Source organism: Pavona decussata, unplaced genomic scaffold (assembly GCF_977016875.1).
Source record: "Pavona decussata unplaced genomic scaffold, jaPavDecu1.1 SCAFFOLD_127, whole genome shotgun sequence".
In the NCBI taxonomy this organism is placed as follows: domain Eukaryota; kingdom Metazoa; phylum Cnidaria; class Anthozoa; order Scleractinia; family Agariciidae; genus Pavona; species Pavona decussata.
In genome coordinates this window covers 168,736-194,680 of record NW_028145541.1, presented here as the reverse complement: position 1 = coordinate 194,680, position 25,945 = coordinate 168,736, and the positions used below count along the sequence as shown (strand labels likewise).

At 39.2% G+C, this 25,945-nt stretch overlaps 5 protein-coding genes across 5 annotated transcripts in view; 3 read left to right on the top strand and 2 right to left on the bottom strand.

Annotated features, from left to right (window-relative positions):
- Positions 1–1,116: 1,116 nt before the first annotated feature.
- Positions 1,117–8,510, top strand: LOC146469029 (uncharacterized). The gene is made up of 9 exons (XM_085123634.1): positions 1,117–1,367; positions 2,522–2,635; positions 3,101–3,259; positions 3,777–3,904; positions 4,583–4,682; positions 5,473–5,573; positions 5,716–5,876; positions 6,873–7,013; positions 7,679–8,510. The coding sequence occupies exons 1-9, from the start codon at positions 1,260–1,262 to the stop codon at positions 7,795–7,797; spliced, it is 1,131 nt and encodes a 376-aa protein (XP_084979760.1). The 5' UTR covers positions 1,117–1,259; the 3' UTR covers positions 7,798–8,510.
- Positions 8,511–8,533: 23 nt separating this feature from the next.
- On the bottom strand, positions 8,534–14,215 carry LOC146469028 (uncharacterized). Its single transcript, XM_085123633.1, has 4 exons — positions 13,643–14,215; positions 12,394–12,451; positions 9,944–11,844; positions 8,534–8,728 (listed from the first exon to the last, which is right to left on the bottom strand). Exons 1-4 carry the CDS (start codon positions 13,940–13,942, stop codon positions 8,534–8,536), a joined length of 2,454 nt encoding a protein of 817 aa, XP_084979759.1. The 5' UTR covers positions 13,943–14,215.
- A 1,713-nt stretch (positions 14,216–15,928) lies between these two features.
- LOC146469027 (gamma-glutamylcyclotransferase-like) lies at positions 15,929–16,909 on the top strand. Its single transcript, XM_085123655.1, has one exon. The coding sequence runs from the start codon at positions 15,987–15,989 to the stop codon at positions 16,545–16,547; it is 561 nt and encodes a 186-aa protein (XP_084979781.1). The 5' UTR covers positions 15,929–15,986; the 3' UTR covers positions 16,548–16,909.
- An 834-nt stretch (positions 16,910–17,743) lies between these two features.
- Positions 17,744–19,647, bottom strand: LOC146469026 (ankyrin repeat domain-containing protein 40-like). The gene has a single exon (XM_085123654.1). It carries the CDS (start codon positions 19,600–19,602, stop codon positions 18,838–18,840), a length of 765 nt encoding a protein of 254 aa, XP_084979780.1. The 5' UTR covers positions 19,603–19,647; the 3' UTR covers positions 17,744–18,837.
- A 72-nt stretch (positions 19,648–19,719) lies between these two features.
- The window catches only part of LOC146469025 (alpha-1,2-mannosyltransferase ALG9-like), an 18,611-nt gene continuing 12,385 nt past the window's right edge, over positions 19,720–25,945 (top strand). Inside the window, exons 1-5 of the mRNA XM_085123642.1 lie at positions 19,720–19,846; positions 21,402–21,546; positions 21,801–21,935; positions 23,268–23,338; positions 24,966–25,054. Of these exons, the coding sequence (XP_084979768.1) occupies positions 19,761–19,846; positions 21,402–21,546; positions 21,801–21,935; positions 23,268–23,338; positions 24,966–25,054 (526 nt within the window). The 5' untranslated portion in view covers positions 19,720–19,760. The remainder of the gene's footprint in view (positions 19,847–21,401; positions 21,547–21,800; positions 21,936–23,267; positions 23,339–24,965; positions 25,055–25,945) is intronic.

Here is a 25,945-nt window from a genome sequence, read left to right as displayed (position 1 = left end):
TCTTCCCTCTAATTTTTATAAACTCGCGCATCTTTCTACAAACTCCGGACCTGTTTACAAGGCATTAGAGTTTACCGAAAGAGCTGAAGGAGGGGTGGGGTGGGTCGGGAGAAAATAGTGTGGTTTAGCGCTTATTATTTTTGCACCATAGTAACATGGGCTTGAATAAAATAACTCGAGTAACGAAAACAAAAACGTTACAGTTGGAAATTTGAAAATGCAATTTGCCAACAGAGATGAACAAAAAAATGTTTTTTTTTTTAGCCGTTTTGGTCTGAAAACGGGTATGGATTTTACAGAAACGGTTGTGGGGAAGACAGGGTGTGAAAATGAGTATGAAGGTTAGAGGCCAGAAAAGTGTACCAAGAAAGTTCATTTTTTTGGTCCTAAAGGCGTCTGATTCCGTTAAGGTTTGGAGAACCGAGCACTCCCACTTTCAGTGCTCTACCCAACCGTAGTTAATTAAAGGCAATGGCTGTGAAATCTGACAAACTTACAACAACAACGATCTTTATTTGTGCCCAGAAATCATACAGAGTTACATAATACAAGAAAGAAAAATTACCAAAGAAGAGGGCACAGCCACTTAAAATAGCAAGCTAATCGAGCTAAGTGGCTGGGCCAAACTTCTTTGTTATGGAGTGTTTTCACATGACGTCACGGCGGCCATGTTGGTGTCCCAAAACAAAGAAATGGCGGCCATGTTGGTGCCCCAAACTAAACCTCTGGGAATTGAACTCTATTTTTATGCAAATACTTTCTTTTGTTTCAGTAAACCAAATATGGCCGGTAGTCACGTGAATGAAAACACTCTATATGTTTTTGTTTGCCTTTTTGGCCTTGACCCTGCACAAACAATAGTAGAATTTGGAATGTTGGAGCAACTGACCAATCGAAAAGCTTTTGTTAAGATATTCCTTTATATTCAACTGTGGTGTGAACCTTAAAACAAAGGACTGTGCAGGTTTGCGGCCCTTCCAACATTAATTACAGCACCATTGTTTCCATGGCAAGCTTTCCCAACCAATCCCTATCCGGCACTCTTGGAGAGACCAGTGGTCCGCAGAATTTTGAGGTGTACTTACATGACACGCAAACCGTATGATGCAACACCGCCGACCAAAGAGGGGGAAGTGGTCGCCGAGGAAGAGAAAGAGAAGGTGTTATCGTTTTTCTCGCCCCTGAAAAACGTTCATCGATGAAGTATGAAATAACTATGGCCTCAGAACGCCAGGTGGCAACGGATATTCTCTTCAAAAATGAGTAGGAATATTTGTCGAGGTGTGAACATGCTTACTCAACTCCACCGGTACGAGCCTCCAAAGTGGGCCAAGTCACTGAAAGATATTCCGCAGCATTTTGTCCAAGTAAGACGTTTAAAATGTGAGCTTATCTTTTAATTTGGGTCTTGTTATAGTTTATGGCAAGTAGTGGAAAGAATTAATGTAGATCACGAGCACCTCTCTATTTTCTGATCGCGAAAACAAGACTGTAAAACAACGGGAGGACAAAGTGGGAGCAGTTGATTTCATGGGCACATTCCACTTTTTTAGCCACCGCCAAAATTTGGATCCTTCGGATTAATTTCTCAAAGGCACCACCAAGAAATCAACCCCTTAGTTTTTTTCTTCAAAGGGTGCGGACAAAGATTCCGTCCATCCTTTTGAGGGAGGTGGGGGGTGCAGATAAAAAATGGAACATCCCATCAAAAATGTGAAGTAACAAGTGGTCACCCAGGTAACATAAGGTTGCTTTGCCAACATCTTCGCTAACCTGTCCTGTTGTTTACCTGCACCAATATTAAAGCGGCTGCTAAAACAGAAAAAAAAAACATATAGTTCTTCTGCCAAATGAAGGGGTAACACCCTGATTTGTGAGACAGCATGGTGTTTTAGCCAGTCTGCAAAGTATGGCACTACTTAATGAGATCTCGCAAATGCAAAGGCATTTACTGGCATGCACCGCGTGTAGTATAATCTTCAAAGTTACCCACCTGCATTGACGCCAACAGGTTACGACACTTCATTACAGTTAATCGCACCTTGGGATTTTTGCTCCAAGTATGGAGGTTGGGGATCTTTATCTCCAATCTGCATGTTTGCAAAATGTCCGAAAGAAATATCAATGAAAAAGTGAAAAACAGAGTATTATTCCATCCTGTTGGGAGTGGCAAAAATCCTCGGTGTTTAACCCTTTAACCCCTAATATCAAAGTCTAGCAAATTCTCCTATCTTGTCCCCATGCTTTTCTTATAAAAGTCCTGTGGAGAAGGTATTAAAATATCAAGAAAATTTGTCTTGGGTGATCATACCCTTAATTCTCATAACCTCAGGGGTTGAGTAAGCACTGTTATTACTAGGAGAAATTTGATGCTGATCACTGTAAAGACTTAAGTTAAAGCTACTGAAGCTTAAAAACGAGTTAGGATGTGGGTTGCCTGTGGCACAAGTACACCTTAAGTCTCAGACCTCTTATTTGCAACTGTCAGTTTCATTCTAACTTTAGGTTTTCTGTTTTGTAGCTTGCACAGCGGAACACTCCTATTCATCCCTGGCATGTCCCAAATATTCCCAAGGAGTTTTCACTGTCAGTCAAAAGAGATGACTTAACTGGAAGTACATTGTCTGGAAATAAGGTATAAGTTAAGTTATAAGAGTCTGATCAGTGAGGAATACCAACTACAACCCATACCTCACCCTGGAGACCAGGCTGATTGTCTTGTTCTAGTAATATATCAAACACAAGAAGGTGTGTTTCATCAGATATCCAAACACTGAGAAGTAGGTTGAAAAAACGAGGCACAGCCGAGATTTTTTGAATGACTTCAAGGTGTTTGGATATCTGATGAAACACACTTTTGAGTGTTTGATATGGCTTCTCAAATGATCAATAATTCTTGGAAAAATTCAAAGCTAAAGTTGGCAAACTTTTATGGTAATTAGGAACACATATCCAAACCATGGTCACAGTAGTGATTTTCTTGTTTTGTCTTGATGAATTATAAATGAGTTTGAGAAGAAAATAACAACATCCCTTCCACTCGAGTACACTTCATCCTTCTTTGTAATGATATTCATCTTTTCTTCTTTGAATTTTGTAGGTTCGGAAACTGGAGTTCCTCCTGGCTGATGCTTTGCATAAGAAGTGCGATACCATTTTTACATGTGGTGGGATTCAGTCCAATCACTGTAGAGCCACTGCCATTGCTGCGAGACAACTTGGCTTGAACTGTTACTTGTTCCTTAGGAGTCCTGAACAGGCATGTGTACTATAAGTTGATTTATGAGAGGGTTAGTAAAAAAGGTGCAGTTCCAGAAAATATCCATACTCCCCCCAAGAAAGGTTTTTTGTTTTCCACTCTTCCTCCCCCTAGGAAATTCCAGTTTAGCTACATACTTTGCTTCTAAAAGTTTGACTTTTAAGACCCCCCTCCCCCTAGGAATTTCCAATGACCTTCCATGGGTGGGTATGGATTTTTTCTGGAACTGTACAATGGCACTAGCACAACAAAATGGTGGCTTGACAAAGTGGCAAAGGAGAGCAAAGATAACTGTAATTTCATAAATTTGAACCCGTAAATGGGTAAAAGTATCCTTTGCCGGGTGTTGAAATTTTAGTTGATCCGACCTCGGCTAGGCGATCTAATCTGATCCAGTCCGAGTTTTGTACCTGCCTCGTACAGTTCCCTGGGCTTGCTTGGCTTTTTTTTTGTCACATATTGTTGTCATTTTGAAGTTGTTCTGTACACATAGTAAGTCTTTTTTTCTGTTATTCAGACCACAGATATTGGATGTAAAGGGAACCTTCTTTTGAGCAGAATGGTTGGAAGTCAGATTATTGTGATTCCTCAGCTACAGTATAAATTTGGCCTCAAACAGATGATGGAGAAAATGGCAGAAAAGTTGTAAGTAGCCTTTACTTACTAGGGATCATATTAATTTTTTAAATGCTGTGTTTAAGGAGGAACTTGTAATCCTCTCAACAAATACTGGCAACTGGTAATTTTGCTTGTACTCCACAGAGCCATTTTCAAATTCCTTTTTCGGTGAGTACTACTCTGCCAGTGCTGTTTTTTGGGGGAATAAGCCTGCCCTCCTTCCCTGAATAGACAGCTGGCGGCCTGGACTTTGCATTAATAAATTTATTGTTGATTTCTACCAGTCAGAAACCAACCAAGGTTATCCGATTTATGGATGTGTACAGTGTGCCATGCAAAGATTAGCCAGTATGGCTGTTTCTTTTTGAGTTTCTCACAGATTGCACTGTAAAATCTTTCTTACATTATGAAAGAATTAACCCAATTAACGCCCCTTCAGCAGGTCACTTTAGGGAATCAAAGTTCTATTATTGAAAGTAGATGTAAGGAAATGTAACCAGGCATAATAAGAGGCTTGGAAGAGGGTTTGGGGAGGGGGAAGAATGCAAGGAAACATCAAGTAACTAGTACATATACAGTAAAGTAACCCCACCCCTGCTTGGTACATTTTGCCTCCCCTCCCCTCCCCTCCCTCCTCAAAACCCTTTTGGAAGCTGCACCAACGCAGGGCTAATCAATAATTTGAACTTTTTTGTATGTTTGAAGAAAGCAACAGGGTTCCTCTGCATATCTGATTGAGGTTGGGGGATCTTCATACACAGGGATGTTTGGTTACTTGACAGCATTTCAAGAAATGATAGAACAGGTGACATCTTTATTCTTTGTCATGCGTCCATGATGTTAAGGCAGCTAGCTCTTCAGAGTGTCTGTGTGAGCATTAATGTAAATTTCACAGCAATTTTTGGGGTATTTTCTTCAACACTGAACTTTGCCTACAGTGAGATGTAGCTCATTGATACCCAAACACATTCTTTCCTGAGGTGAACAATGTAATGGTAATCTTGTCAGACCTTATCGAAAATTCATGTTTCATTATGCAACCTTCACTTGTCTGTAAAGGATTATACATGGGTTTATTTAAAGCATTTGAAACAAAAGGTAAATGTACAAAGAATGCTTTGAAAAGGAGTTCAAGAGGCTTGCCCTATGTAAAAAACTACCTAAAGAAAAAGCTATTGAGGAGTTTCATTACATTAAAGGAAATAATTCAAGAAATGTCAGCTCCGAAAGTTAGAAAATTCTTTCAGTCATTTTTAAAGTGGCTTGTTACCATGGCAATGGCTTTATAGTACATATTGTGAATTAAAAGCCACAAGGAAACAGCTTCTTGAATCCACTTCATCCTCATTACAACATAAGGTCAGCAAAGGGTGATAAAGGCACACACCATTTGAAGTAAACAATACAACCTCATTCTCAGCCTGCTTGTGTCTATCGAGTGAGCCAAGCTGCCTGTTTCTTGTCCAGGTCATGCTTTCCTGATCACTTCAACAGGTGAAGTCATGCTCAGCTTTGCACTAAGGACAACTAGGAGTGAGGCTGTAAATGATCAGTAAGTATTCTAATTGAGAGAGGGTTATTTTTGTATGCTTCAGAATGTGTTGGAGAATTTTGACGACATTGTAGTGACAGCTGGTAGTGGTGGGACAGCTTCGGGAATTGCCATAGCTAACTACCTTACAGGATCAAAACTCAAGTAAGTTTCAAATTTTGACACTATTTGTTTTTTTGTTGGTTTGGTTCTTGACAATCAAAAGGTTGTGTTTGAGCTGTATGCTATTTGCTCCACTGTCAGTCCTCCCAGCTTACAAATTTTCTCTATTTTGTCATCTTACTAGGTGTCATGCTATTAATGTGTCTGATAATGCTGCCTATTTTTACAAAAAAATAAACGAAGACCTCAGAACAGGCGGACTTGATGTTACAGCAGAAGACATTATAGATGTTATTGATGGATACAAGGGGCGTGGATATTCTTTGTCCACCCAAGATGAACTAGGTAGGTATTAACTAAAACAAAGAATATCACCCCCATGGAGGTTTGGCAATGTGACCTTATTAATTATAAAACAGTTTGAACTTTTGCTTTGAATTTCTCCAAGAATTATTAACGGTTTTACAAGTTGTATCAAACACTCGAAGAGTGTTTCATCCAAGTGGACTGAACTCTTTGTAGTTGCTCAAAAAAGTTTGACTGCATCTCATTTTTCAACCCACTTCTTGAACATGAAGCACTTTTCCTTGTGTTTATTTATTTATTTATTTAACTTCGCCTAACTAAATTACAGATACAGACGGATCTATATGCACGAATGTGTAAAAAAATTATTGGTCAGGGAGACAACTACAGCCTTGCCAATTACAGCGGATCCCACGTTAATTATTTAAAACTTGAAAACTAAAGCTACTAATATATAAACAAGAAAAATCAAGAGAAAAAAAGAAGAAAAAAAAACGGAAGTTCAAATTGCTAGAAGCAGCACGTTGGCGGGCACAGGTGGGCATCACTAGTGTTTGATATATTACTTCCACATTGTCTCTCTTTACCACGGTGTATATTGAGTAATGTGATGAAGGGCAAGTATCCCATTCAGGGGGAATAGGAAAAGTGTTAAACAAGCTGTTAGGAATTAACCTCCCTTGTAAACGGATGCAGATGCTCTTTTGGCTTGTCACACAATCTCCCTCCCCAACGAGACGTCTGCTGAAACGAGGGGAGATTTGCGTAGTCCAATCAGAGCGCGCTTCCCAATCCTAGAAGTGCACTTTGGACTTGGACAATTTTTGCAAATAGCGGATGTCAGCGTGACGAGCCAAACGTCTGCGAGGGAGGCCAGTAAGGGATTCGTTTAGTCTTCCTTCACATTTTGAATAATTTTATCACAGAGAAATAACTTCGGTAAAACACATCTGGCAGTTTTGCTTCGTGAATCGCATGCTCTGCATTCATCCATTCAATTAAAAATGGTCACAGCTTTTATATCCTTTATTGCAGAAAGCATTACTGAAATCTCCAGAAGTACTGGAATAATGGTTGATCCAGTGTACAACATCAAGGCAATTAGAGGAATGTTAACTGAGATGAAAAATAATCCCACAAGATTCAAAGGAAAGAGAATACTCTACATTCACACTGGTACAAGTTATGTTATCCATATTGTTCTTATTTGTAAGGTTTAGTCCAGCATCTCTCCTTTCTGTCCTCTTCTTTTCACACCGCCCCTCATTTTCTTCTGAGGCCCCACCCCAAGGATATTGAATTTGGGAGCTTAAGCAGCGTTGACGGCAACGCCAACGAAAACATCACCTGAAAATATAATGTGGTCATTTCATGTTGTCGTTTTGCAGTGAGCGGCAAAGAAATGTACCAAAATTTAAAACGCACGTGCACAGCGATTGTTTTTCCTCACTAAGCCTTTTGTTTTGTGGCGTTGTCGTAGCTGTCGCAGTCGTCATAGACCGATTCGGCTAACTCAATGTTGTACCCAATTCAGATTCCCGGGGGTTAAGATTCTTTGTTTATTGCATTTGCATTATGATGTAGCATTCACATTTAAATGCCATGGAAATACTTAGAACAAAACATTTTATGCCCAAAGGATTTGAATTGGGTACAACATTGCGTTAGCCGAATAGGTCTATTGCTTAAGGTCCCTATTACTAACAGTGGCTACATTGGCCCTGATCAGAATGGTATGAACTTAGACAAGTAGGATTTCTGGTTGGCTGCTAATGGCTGTTTGTGTTTATAAGCTCATCTGAATAATTACCTTATTTACTTACCTATTCTATTTTTGGCAGGAGGAGTATTTGGTTTGTATGATGGTAGAATGGATTCACTAATCACAAGCTCGCCTTCCGTCGAGGGAACAAATCAAGTTGTCTGTTGGAGAGACATTAATGATCCCCTACCCTGCTGAATGAAGGAGTGAACCTAGTGGATGACACATTAACAGACGGATGGCTGTTTTGATGACTAGACAAATACAGAATGGCTAGCTGGACAGATGATAACAGATAGAGTAGACTGCGAGCGGTTGTACTTTTTAACTCAGATCACACGCGCAAAGTGACGGTAAAATTATACAAATTAGAAAAGTGAACGAAGAGGGATTGGAGAGAGGGAGGAAAAAGTGCCCGCCTTTCTCGTGGCTCACGACTTTGCCGCTAGCTTGATCCATCGCGCGTGGACTCGCGCGCTACAGAACTTAGGAGAAGAAAGAGCCTGCTTGCAGTCTATAGATAGAAGGATTGTCGGACAGAGGAATGGATGGAGGTTCGTGGATGAAATCAGGGATAAATGGCATTCAAAAGACAGATGGACAGAATTGAAAGGGAAAAGATCAATAGATGGATGGATGAAAGAAACAACAATTGCTTAAATGAAGAGATTAATGAATGAGAAAATGAATGGATGGATCAATGGACGAGACAAGATGACATTGAAGTTTAGTTTGTGTTAGTTCCTGGTATCAGTGACAGTTTGTTAATTATTGTCTGTGATATTTGGTTTATACACTGCAGACCTTGCCAATCTTATAATCAGTGTTGTCGGAATGTTAGAAGTGGTTTGAGTTGTAGTTCACATAGGTCTTGTTTTCGTGAAAGTCCTGTTTAATGTTCAACACATTTGGCCGATTGCGTATCCGAAAATGGCTAAAATTGCTCCAGCCCGTCAATAACCTCTTCCATGTTTGCCCTCATCCCAGGCTGTTCCTCTACACAGCGTAACACGAGATTACGAAACCTGTCGTTTGTCATTCGGGTTATTTGCCTATCACACTGCTGGGTGTCTGGTTGCTGTCTGGTGCACATTTCACATAGAAGAACACCAAAACTGTAGACATCAACCTAATAACAACAGTATTGTGGTATCATTTTAATTCATCCAAATGTTAGTATGGGTAAGCAAATGGTGTCTTTCACCTGCGTTTTGTCAAAATTCTAATAATTTCCCGAGCCGTTTAGGCTAGGGAAATGATTAGAATTTTGACAAAACGAAAGTGAAATTATTTTCTAATTTTACGAGTACATCATTTGATTACCTTTTAATATCATGGGTGACAAATTGCGCTCACAATCGTGGGTTTTTCACTTGTTTATTGTATCGAGAAACGTTGCAATAGCAATTTTGTAATTTCGCACGTATAAGTTGATGCTGAAATTTTGCGCCAAAATTAAGGAGTAATTTGTCATCCATGATATTAATACGAGACCACAAATCTAATCCTGAATAATCTTTCAACGACGTAGTTGAAGTATTTTCATAGGAATAGATCGTATATTATTAAAGAGCACCTCCACTTTTGAAAAAAATTGTCGTTAAATTGTTGAGAGTACCGTCTTTCAAATTCCTTTGAAAAAGCGGTGATCGTTTTTCTCAGACCGAACAGGTTTTATTACCGCCATGTAACTTTCGCTTTTAATTTTCCCGCGCGACGCCATTTTGGATTTCGTGACGTCACTGATTGGGTTGTCCAATTATTTCTCTTGAGAATAGTAGTAACTATATGACATCATAGAATCCAAAATGGCGACGTATAGGAAATTAAAAATAGGCGACAGTTTTTGGTCAGTTTAAATCAGTTGTCAGCCGTTACTGTCACCATTATTTTTGTGAAGCTTTGTAGTTCGTTTCTTCTTTTTAAAATCTGTCTGTTTTGTTAAATCCGGTGTGCTAGCTTTGCAATCGATGAAAGATTCAGGCGTAAAGTGGTTTCTCGAGTCCTCGTTCATTTTTTGGAAAACAATTTTAATCTTGGGCTTTAGTACTCGATAAGAATAAAAGTATAGGGCCGTTAGTCTCTAAAGAAATTGCGGTGCAGCGTCGATGGAAAGTAGAAACGAATGTTTGGTTTATCAACAGAGTTGATAACTAAAGGTAAATTGGCCACCGTAAAGCGATTCGAGTGTTGACGTTTCGAGCGTTAGCCCTTCGTTAGAGCGTAACAGGACTCTGTCGAAGGGGAAACAGTTCACCCACCATTAGCAGATGTAGCAGAATTAACTTAGCCTAATAAGTTTGATATTTTATGGGTGAAGTAAGCTGTTCAAACCGTAACTAACCTTGCAGCTAAGTGGTTGATTAGGGTTTTCTTCCAGAGATTCAGGTGCAGCGTATATGGCAGCTCCTGCGTAGCTTGTCTTACTGTGGCGAACAAAATTAGCAGTGCCATAATCAGAAACCTTGCCTCTCCATTGGTTACCCCGTCGCCATAGCAACACGTTACCACTACTGACGTCGTGGTGAATTATGGGTGGTTCTTTTTGGTGAAGGTAGTTTAATGCTCGGGCTACGTCCAAAGAAATGACGGATACCTCTGCTGTAGACATCTGCCGCTCTCCTCTGTCATACAGCTTCGATCTTAAGCTCTTTTCCATAATCTCTGTCACTAGCAACGGCCTTTGATCAATGGTTGCGCCAATAAACAGCAACAAGCAAGGATGTCGGCATTTAGAAGCAAAGTTTACTTCTCGCTCAAACAAATGCCGGTTGTAAGAAGAATAGATATTATCGTGCATTTCTTTTACAGCCACATGAAGGCCACGGAATTTTCCTTTGTATACAATCCCCCATGCTCCCTCCCCAAGCTGCTCACCGGTCATTTGAATTTCACTCCGTTTGATGACCCAGTCACTTGATTGGTCAGGAGGAGGTCTTTCAATTCCTCGTTGTTGTGTATCTCGTAACTGCATTCTTAGCGTTCTTATTTCTTGTTCGTTTGCTCTCATCTGACTTTGCAGCTCATTTACTCGCTGTTGGTTTTCCCCTCTCAACCGCTCCCCGTCTCCTCGCAAGCAAGTATTTTGCTGTCGCATTGTTCTCATTTCTTGTTCGTTCGCTCTCAGCTGTCTTTGCAGCTCATTAACTTGCTGTTGGTGTTCCCTTCTCAACCGCTCCCCGTCTCCTCGCAAGCTAGCATTTTGCTGTCTCAATGTTTGTATTTCTTGTTCGTTTGCTCTTATTTGACTTTGCAGCTCATTTACTCGCTGTTGATGTTCCCTCCTCAACCTCTCCGCATCTTCTCGCAAGCTAGCATTTTGCTGTCTCGTTGTTCTAATTTCTTGTTCGTTTGCACTCAGCTGACTTTGCCATTCATTAACTTGCTGTTGGTACTCTCTTCTCAGTTGTTCACTTTCGTCCTGAAAGATTGCATTTTCCAGTCTCACGGTCGTCATTTCCTGCTCTTTTTTTTCCAACTGACTTTTCACTTTAGTGGCTCGTTCTTCTTCCATCTTCAACTGCTCCTGAAAAATTGCTGTGTCTGTTTCTTTTTGTTCTAATTGTTCACGCAGATCATTTAGTCGGTGTGTCATTGTTATCCTTTCGTTTCTTTCAAGCTCCAACTGCGTTTGCATTTCAGCGTTTTCTCTCTCTTCCTTCATTAACCGCTCCTGTAAAGTTGCTATGTCTGAATCTTTTCCTTCTAAATCGCCTTGTATATCAGACAACTGCTGTTCCTTCATTTTCGCATCTTGCTCCTTTGTCGTCAACTGACTTTGTAGTTCAGCAAGTTGTTGCTGTTCCTCTCCTAGCTTCTCCTTAAGAGCTGTTTCTTGTGAGCTTTTTTCTTGTAATTCTGCTTGTAACTCACTCAGTTGCGTTCCCAATTCCCCTAAATCTGTTTCCAATATGGACAACTTTTCTTCCTTCTCTTCCAGCTGCCGTTGTACATCAGCGATCATTTCATCTTTCTCTTTCAGCTGGTCTCGTAAGGAAACCTTTTTTCCCATGTTTGGACTTAAAAGTCCTCTTCGCCTTTGGATTCCTCCGATCATTTTCTGCGAACATAATTCGTTTCTTTGCGACTGTATTTTACTTTTTGTCCTAACGAATTTTGCACCTTTCTCTGTTACGCTGTCTCTCGCTCGTGCAAGAGGTTTATCTTCCGTCTTCCTTTGCTTTTTCACAGCTGACTGTTTACATTCGTCAGGTTCGATGGCTTCGTCAACTTCATTTTTCATACCTTTTTAAAGTGATAAATTAGAAAATCCAATACGACTTTGTCATTAAAAAGAAATACAAAACTAAAAAAATAAAAACAATTAACCCGATGATTGCATGTAGAGGGGAAATGGCAAAATTTAAAAAAAAAACAACATTTGGAATGTAAAAGATCTGTTCCAGCTAGTTTCATTTTCAGCCTTCAACACTCGAATACTTTTGTTCTTACTCCTTAAAAAGCTAAATAAACCGCAAAATCGTACTATATTTTACCAAGAGATTGGCTTCATACTTTACACACCGAATCGCGGCAACGTTTTGGGGGGTGTAAACAAGTCTTTTAAAATTTACAATCCACGTTAGCAATTGACATATCTCAAAACCCTGGCTTCCATTAAGGAAAAAGACTCGGTTTGATTTGAGCCTTGTTGATCATATGGTTGATGTATTAGTATGCGGCTCCCCTGGAGGGAGGTAAGACTGATCAAGAAATGGGGTCCTTTTTAAAGTCCGTACTCATCTCTACTAAACTGTTTCATTTATCTGGTTACTTTATGTTACAGACGCGTACCTTTTGTATTTGTCGCTTCTTTCCTTTCTTTCGCTTCCCCCTGACCCATAACACCATTCTACAATTTAAAACAGGTAACTTAGGCCATCGCTCTAAAAAATAGTTCGTTTCTTGTTTTCAAATCGATCGACTCAAGTGCTTCAAACATTAAAAAAACTTTCCGGTTTGTTGCTCGCTCAGCGGAGGTTGATTTACGTTGTGATTCGGTCTTCTAGTAACGACGACTTCAAGCACTTTTTAGCGGCTTTTCGCAATAGCAGCCACAGGGAAGGTGTAATCAGCACCCACTTAGAAATACCTATTTATCGTTTTGATGGTAACGTAGAGGACGGAGTCACAACTCATATCACTAAAACTGACCGAGCGAGCATTATTCTAAAAGCAGATAAGTTCTAATGTTTGCTCGTTTGTTGATGCTTCTAGTGTTTATTCCCACTGGCTATTGCGGATTATAAAGTTATGCTTGGCCGAATGTTATCATTCTGCTTCAGTTCTTGGCTGTTGAAAGTGAAAGCAAAGAACTTGCTTCAAGCTTCCAAACCCAGTCAGTCCAACTCCCCCGTTGTAAACCAGTAGGAACTGGAACTAGTCACCATCGTACGTTATTACAGCGGAATACCAATATTTCGAATCTCATAGGGAAACCGAATTTGGTTACAATAAAAAGTTGGGGTAAAAATCTGACCGAAGCAAATCCAAGGGAAACAACTTTTGGCTCAAGAAGAATCTGGAGTTTCGAAAAAATCGAGGGCTCGAATAATCGAAATTCCACTGTGATTTTTTCTGATTTTGAGAGTGACTCTTGAGGACATCTGGGAACTTATTTCTAGAACACGAGCTCTAAATGTACTGGGAATTGATCTTGTACGTTGTGAGTAGCGGAATTCTTTCACAAGGAATGTTATCATGCAAATTTCTAGTTCATCTGGCGTACGTGCTAAAGTATTTGGTCAATACAACATCTCTAAAATCAGTGCATATTTCAAATTAAGCAAAGGATGAAAAGGTTGCAACCTCTATGGCGGAAGTATTGTTCCGCCTGATCCTTAGATTTTTCCAGACTTCATTCCTACGCACATTTACATTCTGATGAAACCGCCTAAATTTGGTGATGGTAGAAGGGAATGCTATTTGGGCTGATTAATTAAAACGAAATGCTTACAAAAATCTTCGTAATTCGTGATCAGGACCTTCCCTCCCCCCTCAACACACAAACTATTTTTGGTAACTCAGACTATGAGCGACTTGCCTTCGCTTCTTTTTGATGTTCTTCTTTTGCCCGTTGACTTCTCTCATCTGCTGGCAGCCTTCGTCGCAGTCTGAGACGAACTAGAAGCATTTCGCCTTCGTTAAGCGAAAGCTGCGATAACTTCTCCGTTAAGCCAATTCCACGACATTCGATGCGAACGCCTCCACTGTCAGGATTTTGATCAGTGTGCTCTGCGTTCACTCCAACGCTTTCTTGCTGAGATACTGACTCAGATTCTTTCTGCAGCGTGCAACGTTTAGCTTCTTTGATAAGCAGTAAGGTATCTTTAGATCCCTCCATAGTTTATACCGAATAACGAAAACAATGAGTAGCGGAAGTACAAAATTTGTAAACAAGCGAGCTTTTAGAAAGTGAAGACTATACAAAGTCAACTCTTCCATCAGCTAACCGACGGTGCGTGGTGACCCTTAGCGAGCTAAAAATAGTTTTGTTTGTTCCAGGCGCCCAGAGAGTATGGAAGCGAAGACGGCGCAAAGATGAAGATAATTCCTGTATAATTGGAAGCACTTCCGTGAAATTATGCACAAGACCCCGTCTGCCCTTGAATTTACTCCCTATAATCTGGAGACGCTCGCTAAGCATGAAACATGAAGCTAAATCATTAAAAGTCCATGGGCCAGAAAATGGCCCCCCCTACCCTCTCCTCTTGCGTATATGTGCCTTTTCGAAGCTTAGCCTATAGCCTATAAGGGTATTCAAAACTCGTCTGCAATTGATACGCCTCTGGGTGTTGCCGAACGCCATAGCCACAGGGAACCAACTTTACAATTTAAAACAAAAATTAAAGAAAAAATACCGGATTGTGAATGAATTTGCAAAAGCTGCATGATAACTCGCCCAATGATTTAGTCAAATTCGTCACTAAGTGTGACGGGGGAAAGAAACAGAACTTTCGCAGTTCTTTACAAACTAACCCCCAACTAATCCCTCGAAAACTAGGATCCCGAAAACTAAGACCGTTTTTTATTTCTTGATTTGTCACTTTTCCGATGGGGTCTTAGTTTTGGTTATAAACTCTCGTAATTACGAAAACTATAATGAACCCATCCTATTTTTCTCGGTTTATCCATTTTATTGAAGATGAGCTGGGGAAGAAAGAAACACTGCTATTTTCCCTTATGTTTGACTTTTCTGAAGGCGAGTGGGTGCCACCATGGTGGATGTCTGTTTGAAGACCTGATTCAATCATTTTTTCAATATTTGCCCTTGATACTTATTACATTCCGTGTCCTTTGTAGTCCTAACTTTCCAAGGGATGCTTCCCACTAAAGTCAGCATTGTTTTCAAAATAAATAATTTCAAGATTTTCAAAAATTGGTTCCAAAATTTGTCTGATGTTGGTTGCAATTAATCGAGAAAAATTTATTTTCGCAGCTGCTTCGGTTGCTTACGTAACTGCGATGATCTCTCTTGCATTGATTATTTGGTTAGTTTGTAAGAGTGTCACGATGGCTTATACCTCTGACTTATACCTCTGCTCTTTTTAAAACCGATCTTCTTCTGTTCTGCTTCCTTTTCCTTGACTGATATTTTGTACATAAAATTTGAGCGCAAGTAATGCTCTCCAAAACAGGCCGGCTTAAGAAAATATTTGCCTCGATTTGCCTTTTCCAACGATGGGATCCGGTGAAAAGTTAGAAGAACATTTTAACATCATCCTCATCGTCATCATTTAGTCTCCACGTCCATATCCCTGTCAACCCTCGCCACCGGGCCATCCTCACCGTCATATTCAATGTAGCCTGGGTATCAGGCTTTATCAAGGTGGGGGAGGGGGTTGGGGGAAGAGAGGAAGGAGATTAGGGAAGAAAAGGCCTTCCTCTCCTCCTCTCTTCCACCCACTCTCCTCCCCCTTCACTCCCCCCTCTCCTAACGGAAAGCCCGATACTCAGGTCGTATTAAGGTTACATGCAATGTCACTGTCGCCTTTATCATCGTCATCGCCATGGGAACGCCATCGTCATCACTATCAAAGGTGTTTTGAAGCCTTTTATAATTTAAAAATTGAGCGTTTGCGTTCAGAGCGGGAAAAGGTTCAACCCGCCCTTTGGTTCTACAAATTATCCAAGTAAGCCTCGCAAAAATCTCTTGCTTCGATTAAACATATACTACACGAAAAGCCCTTGTAAAAGAGTTACCCAACGAAATGTCGGTTGTTTTTGCGAAGAGCCCATCTTGCTTGGGCTACCTGTGCTCAATTCAGGACAGCAGCCATCTTGAATTCGGAGAAGACTCTGGGAATGAGTTACTTCCATCTTCTGCGAGGAACTGGTGATCGTATTATGAACGCCTGTTCGAACCTGTCTTTGGCAAGAACTATCGAATGCCTGTGTCTCAAGATATTCTCTTCTTAGCTTTCCGTAACCACTTTGCAACTACTTTGAAGAGAGCTAGTCTGTTGTGGAGAAACCTCAGCAAAGGCATGGCGAGGAAAGAGATGTACTTCGCCTTTGGATCCAACATGAACCCAGAGAGAATGCGAGAACGAAAAGCCTTCTTCACCGAACGAGTTGGCGCAAGGCTGTATGACTACAAGATGACTTTTTCGTTTAGAAGACCCGATGGATGTGGCTCAGGAAACATTCGACCGGAAAAGAACTCAGTTGTACACGGAGTATTGTACACTCTTGAAGACGGAGGCTTAGATAAATTGGATGTCTTTGAAGCGGTGGCACAAGGTTGTTATCGCCGAGAACAAGTTACAGTTGAGACGTTAAAGGGGGAAAGGATTGAAGCGACAGCTTACATGGTTACCGATGAGTTTTATGAAGAAGGACTAGTACCGCGGAGAGATTATTTGGACCATTGTTTGGCCGGTAAAGATCTTTTGTCTGCTGAGTATTATGCATTTCTTGAATCTTTCAAAAAAGTTTGCAAAGACTAGATGATATAGGGATGAAAACATTTCAGGCTTCATTTGCCATGCATTCTTGTGTTTGCTTCAATGATAAATATTTAAAAGCTTGCTCTCTTTCACGACTGGCATATTTAACAGGTTAAATTTCAAGAAGAATGAGTTAATCAGAGCTGAAAGCCCTCTGACCTTTAACATGATCTTTGTTGGGCAGAATTTTTCCTATTTAATCAAGTAAACATTACAAGAAATGTTTTGAAATATTTATATAATTAATAATAATATATTGTCTTATTCTTGATTCTATCTATTTATTAGTTTTAACTGAAGAGTGAAATTAAGGTCGTTATTTTTTGGAAGGGAAGAAAAAACTAAATTTACAAAAAACGCATTGCTACTTAACAATTAGATTATAAGCTTGAGATTTCTATTGTGTGATAGCTGATGAGGGTGCAGCCTGAATCAGCTATCACGCATAGAAATTGAGAGCAAATAATCTAATTGTTTTCATATAAATCTACTAGTTGGTCAAAACTAAACAAGTAACTTATCTATTTCCTCATCACAGACACTTCGAAAATGTGATGAAGTGGCTGCCATTTTGTTGAAAACCGCTACTCACTATCTATCACAAAATAGATAGGGAGAAGCGTAACCAATCAGAGAACGGCATTCGTGATAGAACACTAGTAGATTTATACTAATGACCATTAGAAGTGATTAATGGTCCTTTGAAGAAAATCCATGGTTTGACAAAATTTTGGTGAGCTCTCAGAATCTTGGATTATATAGACCAGGTCAGAACTCTCGTTCTCTGAAAGTGCTATGAGCAATTCCAAAAAGATTGATACACTCACCTTAATATGTTTTTTCGCTATTTACTCATTGATTTTCCCTTTGAAAAATCCGGGGTCCCGTAAAATTTTGGTGAGCTCTCGGACTCTTGGCTTATATAGACAAGGGGGGCTTACCATTTACGCAAACCACTCGGATGGAAATTTTTGGCATAAATACGAAATGATTAAGCTTGTCTTAACAGAAGAAGGATAACATGCAAAATGTATGAACATCAGCAGTAAATCCCAAACAGAGTAAAAAAATGCATCACTTTGACCAGAAGCCCATAATTTCAGAAGTACTCCAAATGGAATGATGCGTACCATTAATTTTGATTTTCCAAATGGAATTTCCGGATTTTCCATGTAAATGATATTTTTATTTATTGATTATTTGCCCAAAAATCAGGTATCTTTACATTTCACCACAAATCAGTAGTAATACAGTATCGAGCAGAAGTCTCAGAAGCCTTTCTAGGCTTAGCTAGGAGACCCCCCTTACTTACAAAAAGTACCACTCGTGCGATGACTAAAATTATATCATTTTACAGATTTATATAATTTTGCTCTAGGTAGAGAGGTTTTACCAGGATAACTAAAGCCGCCATTACACATTGAAACTTTTAGCTGAAACTTGTGTGCAACGGCGCTGCGAAACAAGTTTCGGCAGGCATTGTACTGTGTAACATGGTTGGTTTCGTGAAACTTTTTCGAACTTCCGTTGCAAGACAAGTTTCACGAAAATCAGAACCGCTTTCTACTTATGCAACGGTTGCACTGGTGAAAAAACAAGTTTCACCGCGTAAAACTGGCCTTGTTCGCCGTTGCACACAAGTTTCAGCTAAAAGTTTCAACATGTAACGACGGCTTAACCATACTCAGTAAGAACAAAAGTAATCATATGGAAATAAAACATTAAATCGATCTTTGCTGATTTGTAAGAATGAAATTCATAAGTATATGTGGATTTACACTGAAGTTGTTTCCAGTATTATTTTGTCATCTTATTGGAAACCTAAGTTGTTTTCCCACTATTCTGACCACACTTCCTTTTGATGTTGATTCTGGCCAGCTTAAACACAATTCACTATCACCATGTCTTGAGGATTTCTTTTACTAACTCAAACAACCAGGCCTTGACAATGTGCCCTGAATTTCTAAGTCAATTTAGCCGTCTTAACAAAATAATATTGTGCAGTTCCAGAAAAAATCCAGACCCACCCTATGGAAGTTCACTGGAAATTTCTAAGGGGAAGGGGGTCTTAACAGTCCAAATTTTAGAAGCAAAGTATGAAGCTAAACTGGAATTCCCTGGGGGAAACTGAAGGGGTAGTACAAAACAAAATACCTTCTGTTAGGAGAGAATGGATATTTTCTGGAACTACACATTTACCAACATGAACCATCGGGTGCCCCTGGTGTTGTTGCCAGCCAGTATTAGCCCACTTCCACCTACTTCTGACAGCCCTGTATTTACATAAAAATTAAGTTGTCTCTCCTTTTAACACAACCTCCAATTCCTGGAAGGATACCAGTCTTTTTGTGTCTCTATCATTTCTTACTATAGTGTTAGGTAATTTCCTTATCTTCTTTATATTGTTAGCCTCAATACCTAACTCATCACAGCAAACAATTTCGAGAATTTGAAATGTCAAACTGCTTCTGTCTAAATCAACCTCGATAAAATCTTTGTCCTCTGAATTAGCAATCCGCAACTTTAACACGATTTCTTCACCTGGTTGTGCAGCAGCAGAACCCAAATTACATGTTGGATTATTGCCTTCATGGCTGTTACTAACAATAGAGCAATCTTGGTTCGCTATAATCAAATCATCTTTGTTCTTCTGCCCACGTTTTTCAGACTGGCTGTGTTCCGAAGTTTTTTGTGCGTAGAAAAACTCTGGATTCCGAAGATAGTTCGGTACAATGGGCAAATTCTCACTGTTTGAGTTCAATAGTATGGTCTCTTCTTCTCCAAGCATCTTTCTGATCCCAGCATCATTAGATAACTGCCCCGCAGTTTCACCTTTATTTGTAACAACCGACGTATCAACTCCCTCTTGCAGAAGGTATTTCACGACATTTTTATGCCCTCTTTTCGATGCCCAATGTAAAGGAGTCCAGCCGTTCATTGCGTTTGGTGCATTAATGCTCACACCCCTCTGTACGAGTAAATGAACGTTCTTCTCATCCCCGACGCAGCAAACTTCACGCAATCTCTCTTCCAGTTCTGTCTTGTAGTCCGCCATCTTTGATTTAGCGACCTCAATCACGACGCAGATATTACAAGTTTCTTGATTGGCTCTTTGCTGATTTCCACAAAAAACTGCCCAATCACAGAACTTTATAGAAATTAGCGAAGCAATCCGCTGTACAGCACGTGCTCGTTCGTAGGCTTATAAACAACATGGCCGCTCGTAGGCAGAAAGCGGGCATCACTACAACCACTTCGGAAGCCGATTTGGACTCTGCAAAATCAGGAGATGTTGATTTGTAAGTGATCTAGACTTAGACTACATTTTCTTTGTCTTTTAGCGCTTCTTTTGCTCTGTACACGTTTTCGTTTGTGAATTCACTCTTTGGTCTTCTGATCTTGCTCAAACGTGCCTCTATGTCACATGATCTCACTATGTAAGCGTAAGCTTTAATTTAAAACAATATGAAATAAACGATCAAAGAAGTCAGTGATGGATTGAGCGTTAAAAAAACCATAATCAGATGCCCTTTACCATCTAAAGAAGAAGGTTAACTTGGTGAGATTGCAATCTACCTTGGAATACAAAATGTGTGGGTACTCACAAATAGAACATAATAGTTTTCTTCCCAGACAAAAATTGGCTAAATCCCTTTCTGAATAATCAAGAGGGTGTGCGAAATAGCCAAGTAAAAAAGCCAAAGGCGCATAGCGCAGTGAGACTGGAGTGAGGAGAAAAAAAGGAGAAGAGACTGGGGCCTTTTCCCAGCCCTCCTCCGCTTGTTCGCTCCAGTTTTCAGCTTTTTCACTCGGCTATTTCACACACCCTCTCAACTATCAAGGAAGGGACTGCTAGCAGTCTTAAAAATGGCAAAAGAGTAAAGGAACATGTGTAATGAAGGCATATGGAGGACACCCTAAGTCCTTGTGGTGGGAGGGGGGGAGGGAAGTTACTCCTTATAATGGACTGTACATGGAGGCTCCGCCCAAAGGGGTACCTTTTTCAGGATGGAGGTATATAAAAGGGTAGGGATTTAATGGGCCTAAGTATATTAATAAAAAAGGGTAGGCAAAACTGTCATTTAGATATTTAAAAAGGGTCTATCAAAACAGCTCAAACAGACCCATTTAAGGACAGTGCCTACTATTGTTACTGCACATACGTTCTGCACATCGCGGGATACTCGGGTTTCCTACGGGTGGTGCCTACTAATACAGGAATATTTTTGCGTGGTTTAAAACTATACAGAGAAAGCAGAACTCACCAAATGCCTCTGGTATCTCAAAAGAAAATTTGGGGTAACCATGCATTTTTCAGCGAAAATTAAGCTTCAGGAAAAAAATTTCAATTTAGGAAAAAATCCCATACATTGCTTTATATTTTGGCGCTTTTTAGAGATATTGTTGCTTAATTATCTTTGAAAAATGCGTGGTTACCCCCAATTTTCTTTTTGGATTCCAATAGGCCTTTCTAAGATCTGCTTTTCCCACATAGTCATAAACCGCGCAAAAATACTTTGGTATTAGTAGGCACCGTCCTTAATTAAAAATCTTGACTTCCCTATTCATGAAGTAGTTAAACTTGAAGCAAAAAATCAAGCAGTGTTTTAATTTATGTAGTTACAGTCAACTCTCGCCTTGTGGACACCTCACTATTACGGACACCCCGTCAAAAATACATTACAGACATTTGACTGAAATAAAATCCTACAATTACAAAATCTTGCTATTAAGGACAGTAACTCGCAGTCCCAAGTATGTTTGCAATAAAGGGAGTTGACTGTAGGCTCATATCTAATATAATTTTATCAGCCAGTTTGAGTGAAAGTGATTAATATGCAATTTTTTTCACAGTGAAAAAAAGTTGGTGTATTCTGAACAATCTCTGTGGAGCCCAAGACCTTACACATTATTTAAACTGCTGCTGTCTGCCAGGTTCTGCTCTGCTTTTCTCAGTAATATATCTGACTGTGATGAAACATTCAATTATTGGGAGCCGGTAAGAAAACCAAGATCATTCTTGTTATAGTACATTTTGCAGTGCTTCACGTAACTTAAGCCTGGTTTTCACTAGCGATGCAAGTACAAGTGCAAGCGCAAGCACAAGCACCCTGTTTTACTGATTGTATTGCAGCTGCAGATTTCCAAAGGGAAACTGCAGTGTTGAAACTTTTACAGTCTTTTTTTTTTTTAGGAATACAAGGAATTCTAACTTTTTGTTTTTATTTATCAATTTTCTGCTCAAAAATGCAGATGCATTTCTTGATGTTTGGCTCAGGTTTTCAAACATGGGAATACTCTCCCAAGTATGCCATCAGATCGTATGCATACCTGCTGTTACACACGTTTCCTGGAAAGGTGCAAATACAGATATTTGAGGCCAATAAGGTATGTTTATGCTGGTTAAAGTTGCGGTGACAGCAACAAACAAACAAATCGACAGCATTTTTCTATGGTCTGTACTCTTATTAATTTAAAACAAAATGACACCATAAAATGTTCAAAACTCAAGTTGAATCATGAGCTGCAGGTGAGCGGTTTCACTGCCAAGTTTTGAACATTTTAATGGCACCATTTTATGGTCTATAAGAATTGTAGACCATTAAAAACTGCCGTTGATTTGTCTTTTACAATAGCATGGGAAAAATATGAGCAGAATTGGTATTGAGTAAAGTGGGTGTTACAAAGCAAGCAAAAGCCACAGACTGAGTCAACCACACAATATTTAAAATGATACTTATGAAAAGTTGAGATATGATTGGTTGATAAACATAGAAAGCAGAATTGGTACCAAAGCCATAATAACAACAGAAATATAGACAGATGAAGTTTCAAATTTGTTGTTTGTGGTCTTGTAGACAATAGCTACCAGCCAATCAGAGCACAGGAATTTTGATAGTTGTTGTTAAGTCACCAAGTGATCAATGTTAAGCGAAAGATACCCTAGAGGTGGCACCAAATGAAAACATGTAGTATTTTAGCAACAGTGGTCTGCACAACTCCAAGGAAGGTCCGAAATAATCTGCAATGTGCAACATAAAAGTGAAGACACTTGAATTTCAAAGTACCAGTGTTTTTCTTGGACCTTGGTATCACCTTTAAGATCTGCATAAATTTGGTGTTCAGGTATCCCCAGTCTCCTGTCCTGTATGGTGTTGTATCCCACTGGATACAAAGTATAATTTCACATTTTTGGTATGTCTCAAACCAGAGAAAGAAAAATTAACAGGATTTGTTTTTCAATTTTCATACAAGAATAACATGAAGATTTGATCAAGCAAAAACTAATTTAAACTTTTCTGTTATATACGCTTTAATTCCAACATTCCCATCCATAGTAAACTGGTCAAACTGGAATCGTATCATGTACCTAATGTGCCAGTGACTTGAATTGCTCGCTTCACTGACTTCGTTCCATACAAGGATTTTTTTGGTTGGTTGGCTTCCTTTGTAAACTGTGGGTTTTCAAACAGCGTCGACTTGATTATTTGGCCCCTTTTTTCTCAAAAACGAAGCAAAAAATCACAGAACAACATTCTTCATGTCAGAACAAGTCCATATGTAACAGATTAGCGAGATCCCATGAAAAAGAAAATTTCACCAAAAAAAGTGATATACACCCCTTTGTGGGAATCCCTTCATATGTTACCCTCTCCTGTTTGGACAAAAAATGGTTAAAAAGTGAAATAATGACATGATTTATTCTTCATTATATTGCAGTTGTTGGTGTTTTATTTTCTTCGCTTTGTTTTGTCAATAGTGTGTGCAGGCTGTGAGACATACTTTTATAGGTATGTATCAAAGTTGTGCAGGGTAGTTGTTGGAGCTCGCCAGGCCACTGGACTTTCAAACTTGATTTGCTCATTTAGTCGGATGGATTCATGAAGTAAAAAAAGAAAGGAATTAAATAAAATAAATTAAAAAAAATAAAAATACTGAAATTTATACAGCAAATCCTATGGCACCTATAGGCCACCTAAAATGGATTCCAGTGAACCACTAGCCAAGGGTAAGCTTGTGACTAAGAGTGAAATGATATCACTCAAAATCATCGATACTAGGTTTCCTTGAAAAATATTAATACTTGGGAGAAATATTTGCTGTTTCATCCCATTCAGTACTACTCACTTGGCCACTCATTTGAATTTTGAAGGTCTTTTTAGTGCAGTAAACCAAGATTTTTCCATTTGTTTATGTGTTGTTGCACTGTGCTCCAAAAAAGTATCACAGCTCTTTACTTACGTGGTCTTGCTGACTTGTTTGTAGCTTGGACGCTAGACCATTAAGAGTCTTTTTGAGTGTAGGTGATATCATCTTAGAAAAGTGTTCAGTTGGATACTTAAAAAATGACATCACAATATCGTATCAGTATTAATATTAAAAGAAATGCCATATATTGGTAAATGTCATACTGATATCGTGTCACACTCACATTGGATCAATTTGAAAAACTGGTATCCGCCCACGGCACCCTTGCTTGTGACTGGTCAACATATGGTATCCTATCAAGGAGGGAGTGCTTGCTAATTAAGGTGGCCGAACACAGTTTTTCCATTACACAGGTGTTAGTAAACATTATTTGAAAACTACGTACTTCTGAGTACCCGAAATTAGCATGGTGCAAGATTAACTAAGAAGGAATAAATTTTGATACTTCTTGTTGAACAAGGTGCCATTGCCATGGCAACACAGCAAGCTATTAACCGTCCACAAATAATGGTTTTTCTTAATTTTTAGAAAATGCGCTCGTTAGATTTTTTTCCATTTTTTGTATCCAGAAAAACCCACAAAATACTGACATAGTGACGCTGCTTTCATGTAATTTTAACAGACAGATCTCCTGTAAATGTTGGTTTTGCACTTTAATGTTTTTTGAAGATACCCTCTGTTAGATTTTGTTTTTGGTTTGTAGGCAAGTTACGCTTTTAGAAAACTACTGTTTTGTCAAATTTCACGAAATTCTAACGAGCGGTTCCTTAGAAAACAGTTTATTTCCATTAAAATAACCAGTCACATTTTTTTGTTCAAATGCGCATGCGTGGCTTTTAATTAGGGTTTCTCAGAAAGATGAAAGGCGTACAAAAAGGCTTAGCTCATTGTGAACTCAATTTCTTTGTTCGGCGATAAATGAAGAAGGATTCACAAACGAGAAACTAAGTTATTTTAAGAGCAAAACTTACCTTTTGGTATAAAATCGAGTGGTCGATAGTATTTGCTTACCACAACCCTAGCGCGCGCTTAATAGCATCACTAACAGAATCTGTGAAGCGCACGCAAACTGTGTTCGGCCACCTTAAATGAAGGGCTAGAAGCATGGAATGGCCTATGCATTACATGATTGGGTTTTCCTTGTAGAAAACAAAGATTCTTTGTCTTTGAATATCCAGTAAAGCTATGATATCATTTTATTCTCTTCAGGGGAATAATGAAACAATTTGGAAATCATGTATCGAGGATAACTGCTGTTTTCATGATTTTTGGAACTGGAATGTTTATATCAGCAGCTGGTATGTGTGTATTTGAACATCAATTGTCTAGGGGCTCTTAATAATGTTGCTAGTTATAAAAAATTAATATGAAAATACAAATCTAATCATTATCACTCATGAATCAAAACTTTTGTTGATCGTTTAGAAGATTATGGCCACAGCCCCATGATCAAACATCGAAACCAACTTGAACAGGATTTTCGAACATCAGGGACCGGTTGTTCGAAAGCCGATTAACGCTAATCTACGATTAAAACTTAATTGAGGTTTTCATCTCGCCTTTTAAAAGTGGTTATAGAGCCTAATTGCAAGCTAACGGTAAAGAAAACTCTAAGTCAAAACTGAGGGGCAAAATTTTTTGGAAGAATCTTTACTAATCAATTAGTAATTAAACTTGAATCAAAGTTCACATTAATCCAGGATTAGCTTAATCGGGCTTTGAATAACTGGGCCCAGTTTTGTATATGTCTGTCCTCTTATTGACGATAAATTGCATCTTATGATTGCCAAATTTTATAGACGGAGTTTTCAATTAGTGACACCGGCATATGCCAGAGTATGGAGTATCCTGTTTCACTGACTGAAAAACTCATCTCTCATACATTTACCAGGCCAACAATGTGACCTCTTATTTCTTTTACATATATCACTCATTGACATTCAAATCCTACGAGTGAACCTTGTTTAATGGTCTGAGCTACTATGAGTCTGCTGTAGCCCAGTGGTAGAGCATCTGAGCTAGTAATCGGAAGTTCAGTAGTTTTCATTTGAACGGTCACACTTTAGATTTCATCCTCAGAATCAAAAGTTAGAATCACCTTGAACAGCATAGTAAACAGTACCACAGGAAAGTATTGGTCAATAGATTTCATATAAAATAATTAATGGTTGCATTAAAGATTTCATCCA

What these genes read in the sequence shown, in the direction of transcription:
- LOC146469029 (XM_085123634.1), top strand. Translation starts at nt 1,260, where the DNA reads ATGAGTAGGAATATTTGTCGAGGTGTGAACATGCTTACTCAACTCCAC. An exon ending in TTCCGCAGCATTTTGTCCAA is followed by an intron (nt 1,368 to 2,521) that starts GTAAGACGTTTA and finishes TCTGTTTTGTAG; the next exon opens with CTTGCACAGCGGAACACTCC. An exon ending in TTCAAGAAATGATAGAACAG is followed by an intron (nt 4,683 to 5,472) that starts GTGACATCTTTA and finishes TGTATGCTTCAG; the next exon opens with AATGTGTTGGAGAATTTTGA.
- LOC146469028 (XM_085123633.1), bottom strand. Translation starts at nt 13,942, where the DNA reads ATGGAGGGATCTAAAGATACCTTACTGCTTATCAAAGAAGCTAAACGT. An exon ending in AACATCAAAAAGAAGCGAAG is followed by an intron (nt 12,452 to 13,642) that starts GCAAGTCGCTCA and finishes TTTAAATTGTAG; the next exon opens with AATGGTGTTATGGGTCAGGG. An exon ending in AGAAGCGACAAATACAAAAG is followed by an intron (nt 11,845 to 12,393) that starts GTACGCGTCTGT and finishes CACTTTAAAAAG; the next exon opens with GTATGAAAAATGAAGTTGAC.
- LOC146469027 (XM_085123655.1), top strand. Translation starts at nt 15,987, where the DNA reads ATGCCTGTGTCTCAAGATATTCTCTTCTTAGCTTTCCGTAACCACTTT.
- LOC146469026 (XM_085123654.1), bottom strand. Translation starts at nt 19,602, where the DNA reads ATGGCGGACTACAAGACAGAACTGGAAGAGAGATTGCGTGAAGTTTGC.